Below are 7,349 nucleotides of genomic sequence, written 5' to 3'. Positions count from 1 at the left end.
CTTTACTTAGATGTGTGTGTATTAGGTATATGTTGTGAAATTGTTGATGTTACTTGTTAGATATTACTGCACTGTCGGAGCTAGAAACACAAGCATTTCGCTACACCTGCAGTAACATCTGCTAAACACGTGTATGTGACCAATACAATTTGATTGATTTTGATTTGATTCTGATGACTGAGAAAGAACCATTGACTTCCGTTGAAATGAGTCAGATCAGTGTAGTCTATTCATTTCAACATGCAAATAACCAGCAATCACTGTTGTTTGGTTAATGTGACCGTGATAATACGTGTGGACCACAGGTGGCTGGAGACACCTTAATTGGGGAGGACGGGCTCATCGTAATGGCTGGAACGGAATGAATTGAATGGTACCAAACACTACATTTCCATACATTATTATGAGCAGTCCTCCCCTCACCAGCCTCCTGTGGTGTGGATGCCTAGATGATTTACATTCCACACTTTTACGCACATTCTTCTTGCGTAAAGGTGCGTAAAATGTTGTGCGCTATGACGTTAGAAGGGTTAGCTCTGCTATGAGCAGATAAGGAACGCGGTCTGGTGATGTATGAGGAACTGCAAACCCTTCTGATTTGTATTACAGTATTACAGTTAGACTGCAGCGATGGAAAAGCATCGACGACTTTAAGTCTGTGAAGACCCAGTGGGCTTGAGTTCTGGAGAAGAGAGACACTTTTAACTGTTTCTGCTAGACTGGCAAGTCCCCACGCCCCAAATGCTCCCGAAAGCAGAGCTCTACAAGGAGAGCTCGATGAGGTGGCTTTCCATGCAAGCCAGTCAATAGCTGTTAGAGCGAGCTACCGCAAAGTCCCAGCACTTGGCAGAATATGAATGTTTTTAGTGCGGGCTACATGTTAACGTTCAAATATGATTAACATGTGTATCCATTTTAAACACCGAGACGCAAAACGCCACAAATACACGTGACACAAAGACCGACACAGTCACACAGATACACACACACACACACACACACACACACACACGCCCGCGCGCGCAGGAACATATACATACACACAGTTCCTTTTAGAAGAGACTTCTAAGACAATACGCCTTTACTAATAATTATTGACAGTAACCACCGTTGTTGTTGTTATTATTATTGTGTTATATCCATATTGTGTGTTATGTTGCTCCAACATGCAGCCTATTTTTGCGTAGACTAAGTAACTCATAGCCCATGCAGTTCCAGTTTAGGAATCCCATGCCTATTCCCAGTGGTTTGATGTTTGACTTATTTTAGAGTCATCTTTCACAGCTTGAATTAAAGACCACTTCTGTAAATCATCACAACCATTGATTTGACGGTGAAGGTCAATCGCCTACTCAGGAAAGCTAAAATAGTTTTTCATAGCTGCCATTTGTTCATTTTAACATTTCCCATTAACTTTTGGTAAATTTGCGGCATAATCTCCTCTGAATCAGGCCAAAATTTTTTAGAACTATAGCCTTTTAGGCCTTGAACAGAGAGCAATATATGTAACCAGGCCTATGTATGTATGTATGTATGTATGTATGTATGTATGTATGTATGTATGTATGTATGTATGTATGTATGTATGTATGTATGTATGTATGTATGTATGTATGTATGTATGTATGTATTCAGGCTTTATAAAATTGCACAGCATCAATATAAGCAAATATAGTTCCTCTCAAATAATACATGATGGTAATAACAATTGTATACATTGATTGCATGTACAGCTTACTACTCAGAAATATACATCGCCTCAAGACTATTTCAAAATGTAAAATGTAATGTTTATGGGGAGGGGGGGATAGCCTACGTCCATCATAACACTGTGTCTTCAGACCATTTAAGACAACAAAAAAAACAGTGGTCTTTCATTATTTTCACCACTTCAATTAATCTCCATTGGTGTACAGCTTCCTTTCGCGCCTGCGGGACACACTAGGCTACACTTCCACATTACACAGAAACCATGTTCGGAGGTCATAAAACTGTCACGGTAGGTGCTTATGCTGCGGTCTCCAAAAAGGTAATAAACTATGATGTCTCAACTAATCAAGTACCGAGATAGTAAAGCATGCAAGTAACAGCACAGAAAAGCCCATCAACGTGTGCCTTGTGCCATTCGAAGCCGATTAGAAAAGGTATGGATCTGGTTTCTGTCCTGCGTGTTGAGCTGGAACTCGGGATGAGACATTCTATGTTAGATCATTCAGGGATGACGACGTCTAGGCTAATATATCTGTTCTAAGTCCCATAAGGTTACTAAGAATTGCATTGATTCCTACCTCATTTAATGTATCTGAACAAATACATAAATCCCTGTGTAGCCTTTACAAACACAAATGTGTAAAATCCATCATGCAGAAGACATGGATCATAGGTATCTTACCTACATTCCTGATGTCCATATAGAAGTAACCTTCAAATATTTCGTTTTTATATGAAAGCCTTGGTTTAAAATCCAATATTAAAAGGCATTTCATATATTTTATCTCTACCAAGTGTCTCTGTGTTTCTCTCTTGGTCCACTGCTGGAAAATGATTATCCGGCAGGGTTGTGCACTTTTTAAATCACCCAAAGTAAATAACAAGCCTGGCAATAATAGCAAGGTACCAAGTTCTTGTTATAGAAAGGGAGAACATTTAGACAACCATTTTTGATAAGAGGATAATTGAGGCGATACTGGCGTATAATTAGGGGATAATTTATGCTATATTCAGTTTTATTCCACCTTCCCAAAACAAACCCAGTCCATAATCATTACAGGCGAAAGGTTCTTCATTTTATAGCTCCAATTTAAATAAAGTGTGGTGGTTAATCAAAGAGGTTTTAGTTATAACTGATTGCGACCATAATTGCTTTTTCATCACCATTTTGAAATAAATGAATCCCACACTATGAAGAAAAAAAACGCGTTGACGATGTTTTTTTAAAGACAGGTTTTATGAAAGTAGAATTGGGAGATGTATTATTGCATTTGCATTGATAGATTATATTGCAACAGAATTTGCCAAACCGCACTGTATAATTTGCATATATTTCCGACTGTAGGCTATCAAGCATCTTATTTCAAAAAGGATAAATGATACTGTCAGTTTACCACGACATCCATCCTTCCTATCTGCAATACGGTGTTTTTGTCATCTTGTTGATTCGTCGCATGCAATTGTTTTTGGAATAACCTAATCATTACGACGGTATAAAAATGCTGTCAGTATATTTCCAGGGTGATGATATGGTGTGTTCAAAATGATATTCGTTCGTTAGGCTAAATCAAACTGGTGTGGGATACGTTTTGCGTAATTTGGGGTTGAGGATTAATTCTAAAACAAATTGACTATTCCAAAGGGCTGGCATAATTATTATACCTTGCGTTTGACTATATTCTCCGTAGGAATGATGAGGTTCTCCCATCATGGTTGTGGCTGCAGTGGGAGTTGGTAAGGTGAGTTAACTCACACTGAAGACTAGTGAAGCACACAACTGATGACGTTGGGTTGAATGACCAATCGGAAGGCGTTGCCCTTTGGAGACAAACCATTTTACTTGTAGTGTCTGCATCAAGTCTGGAAGCAAGGACTCAATTTTAACAGAATCCACCTTAAATCTCTGCATTAACTTATGCCCAACTTGCGCCATACCAAGTAAGAATACAAGAGGAGAAAAAAAATCGAAGCAACTGAGTAATTCGGGTCTTAATAGGACAATATCTGTTCGCTGAGGAGAGAGACAACAACACAGCGAGAGAACCCATTTGGACTTGAGAGAGGGGGCGAGTGCTCTCAAGGCAGAACATTTGATGATGACCATGACTACGATGGCTAACGGTCTGGAGGCTCAGGACTCGTCCAAGTCGGCTTTCATGGAGTTTGGTCAGCAGTCTCACTCACAACAGAGCTCTCCGTCGATGGCTGCCAGCCACTACCCGCTGCACTGTCTCCATTCCGGGTCGCACCCAGCTCACCATCAGCACGATAACTCTCCGTACTCCGGCAACAATTCTTACAACCGGTCGCTACCGTACTCCTACGTGAGCCACCCCCACCACAGCCCGTACTTGCCGTCCTACCACAATAACACCACTGGCGGTCAGACAAGGTTAGACGGCACAGGTAAGATGCTTTCCCATTCATGACAAGAAATATGCTCAATATCGTTTTCATCGTGCAGCGATAACAACGCGAGTAACATATTTTTCTAAAATCTGCCAAGTAAAAGATAAAGCACAATAAACGTCCAGCAGACGGTTGAATGGCAAATTAATTTCAAATTGGATCTGAATGACAATTTATCTGTTGCCTATTTTTTCTATATTATATTTAGTTCATGCTGTCTTTTTTGTTATAGATCCTATTCTATGGCCATTCTTTGCACAGGGCATAATGATAATGACAAGCGAGGAATCCTCACGAATTATTCTTGGAATTAAGCGGTCTACTCGCTTTGAAAGTTATAATTAGCATTTAATTGGCATGTCATTACGAGCAATATCCTAAATATGACAGAAGATTCGATGATGATTACAATAATGGTGGACTGGATTGAGCGAATGTGACACGTGAATATGTATTAGTGGTCTGAATTTAACAGAGAAGGCCTATCATTGGTTTTCTCATATATTTTCCTTATTAGATATTTAGACATTTAAATAGATTTGGAACTATTATATTCTATACAATTAATTATACTAGGGGAATTTTAAACTAGGTCTATTTGTTGTGGAATATGTTTGTCCTTAATGGACTAACATTGCCCTTTTTTGTTGCAGAGCAGCAGAAAACAACAGTGATTGAAAACGGAGAAATTCGTTTCAACGGGAAAGGCAAGAAGATTCGCAAACCTCGGACGATTTATTCTAGTTTGCAGCTTCAAGCTTTAAATCACCGTTTTCAGCAAACACAATACCTCGCCCTGCCAGAACGCGCTGAGCTGGCTGCATCTCTCGGACTAACACAGACACAGGTACGCCTAATCTCAAAACATGAATTATTATACTAATGGGTACACATTATTATATTGTTATTGGCGCTTTATTATCATGTATTATTATTATTATTATGTATTAGTGTTATTAGTAGGCCTATTATTATTATATTGATTATTATTGTTATTACAACCCTATACGCTAAAATTGGTCTGGGGATTGTGTTTTTGTTGTTGACCAACTTAGGATTCCTTCATAATATTTACTTTTTTTTTCACCTAACAAATCAAATTGTATTGGTCACATACAAATATTTAGCAGATGTTATTGCAGGTGTAGCGAAATGCTTGTGTTCCTAGCTCCAACAGTGCAGTAATATCTAACAATTCACAACAATACACACAAATCTAAAGTAAAATAATGGAATTAACAAATATATACATTTTAGGACGAGCAATGTCGGAGTGGCATTGAATAAAATACAGTAGAATGGAATACAGTATATACATATGAAATGAGTAAAGCAATATGTGAACATTATTAAAGTGACCAGTGATTCCATGCCTATGTATATAGAGCAGCAGCATCTGAGGTGCAGGTTTGAATGTGTGCCTGCGCGAATGTATTGTAAAAATGTTATGTAGGCCTCCTAACTCATATTCAACATATCAGTTGGTCTATAAGCCTATTTATAAAAATGTTAATAGATGAAAAAATACATAAATTATATAATCGTTATCTGTCATCTGGTCTTCCCTTGCCTTCCTGCCATCTTGTGCAGGTAAAGATATGGTTCCAGAATAAAAGGTCAAAGTTCAAGAAGCTGCTGAAGGCAGGTGGCAACCCGCACGAGAGCGACCCTACTATGCCTGGTTCCATCGGCCTGTCTCCCCGCTCTCCAGCAATTCCTCCAATATGGGACGTGTCAGCGTCCAGCAAAGGAGTTAACATGGCGGCCAACGGCTACATGCCCGGGTATTCTCACTGGTACTCCTCCCCACATCAAGAGACAATGCAGAGATAGACTGCGTAAAGGGCGGGAAGGCCCGAGGTCTGACTCAAGACGTTCGAACCTTCATAGTTTTACCTGCACAATTGATTTCCGTCAGCCTCGAGACAAAAGGGGTGTCCCGTTCGAACAGAGAGATTCATTGGAGACAGGGTCGGTGGCTTTTGAAGGATACTTGAGGACAAAGACTGTGATATGACACACCCTAAAGGAACGAAACGTATTAATTTACCAATGACTGTTCAGTGGGATTGCCTTTGTTGCTTTCATTCATGTCAACATCTGACTGTCAATATACCAAAAATATCACTGACATTCAGCCCTTCACTTGGGCACAGAATGGACTACACTCACGCGTTTTCTGCGGGTTGAACATGTTGCCATGATATATTGTTGAAATCTTAACTGCTCTTTGACTGTGTGTTTTTCTCATGCAAAACAAAGCAATCTGTCTGTCTGTAAATATATTCTTCGATTTTAGTTGTACATTCACTTTTATGTTTTGTCTTTCATAAATGGATTAATCCATGACTTAAAACAAAGTATCGTGTTTTGTACTGGAGGAGGAAGATGGTTGATATATGTAAAAATGACTGATGAATCGTTCCTTGTCAAGATGTCATATGGACGTTCTAAAATGTAGGTCCCATATGGTTTTTCATGAAAAACTTACAGGCTATTCGTCATAACATTATGTTTCCTCTTTATAAAATAGACATTGTCAATGCACTGCAAACGAACAAAATTGTCAATATATATTAAACAACACCAGAGGAAATGAACTTACCCTGCTCCCCTCTCTCAATTTATCACGAAAAAGATGGTAGCTCCTTGTCCTGTTAATCTTGTCATTTTCTGCCTCAATTATTAGAAGTATTGACACAATGTTTTTCTCCTCTCTGCCCGTCCTAATGCAAGACGCTAAATGCCAAGCTCCACGGGATCGATCTTGAACAAAGCATCCAGCTGCAGTCCCGTTCAATATGAAGGAGATATTTGGGACAATTTATGGGTTTTATCCAAGTGAGGCTTTTTTCCATTCTCATAAATGCGGGCATAATTAGGGTAATTTTTGATGTAGCCCGCTGATTACAGCGTTTTTACCGTCAAAGATAATTACCTGTAATTTTCTACCACTTTTAATACTAAAAGGCATCTTTATTTGGATTTGAGGTAGCACAGACGCGGAACAAAAGAGGGAAATTATTCGGGTATTCATATACAAATTGCTGAGAGCAGTGAACAGTTGGGATATTATCAGAAATTACAATGTAAAAAAAAAGACAAAGGTCTGCAGCTGACAGTCGTGAATGCCCCACTGGCACAGTATACCTGCATGGGCCCCATCTGACCAAAACAGGCCCTATCACGACCATATCTATAGGCCTATATTTCTATATATAGTTTGAGTT

At 39.2% G+C, this 7,349-nt stretch overlaps 1 protein-coding gene across 1 annotated transcript; it reads left to right on the top strand.

The window, feature by feature from the left end:
- The first annotated feature begins 3,528 nt into the window (after positions 1 to 3,528).
- dlx6a (distal-less homeobox 6a) lies at positions 3,529 to 6,723 on the top strand. The gene is made up of 3 exons (XM_014178469.2): positions 3,529 to 4,116; positions 4,773 to 4,966; positions 5,710 to 6,723. The coding sequence occupies exons 1-3, from the start codon at positions 3,804 to 3,806 to the stop codon at positions 5,950 to 5,952; spliced, it is 750 nt and encodes a 249-aa protein (XP_014033944.1). The 5' UTR covers positions 3,529 to 3,803; the 3' UTR covers positions 5,953 to 6,723.
- Positions 6,724 to 7,349: the final 626 nt, after the last annotated feature.

The sequence above is a fragment of the Salmo salar genome, chromosome ssa27, assembly GCF_905237065.1.
Source record: "Salmo salar chromosome ssa27, Ssal_v3.1, whole genome shotgun sequence".
Taxonomy (NCBI): domain Eukaryota; kingdom Metazoa; phylum Chordata; class Actinopteri; order Salmoniformes; family Salmonidae; genus Salmo; species Salmo salar.
The sequence above is the reverse complement of the archived record's forward strand: the minus strand, read 5'-3'. Positions and strand labels throughout refer to the sequence as shown.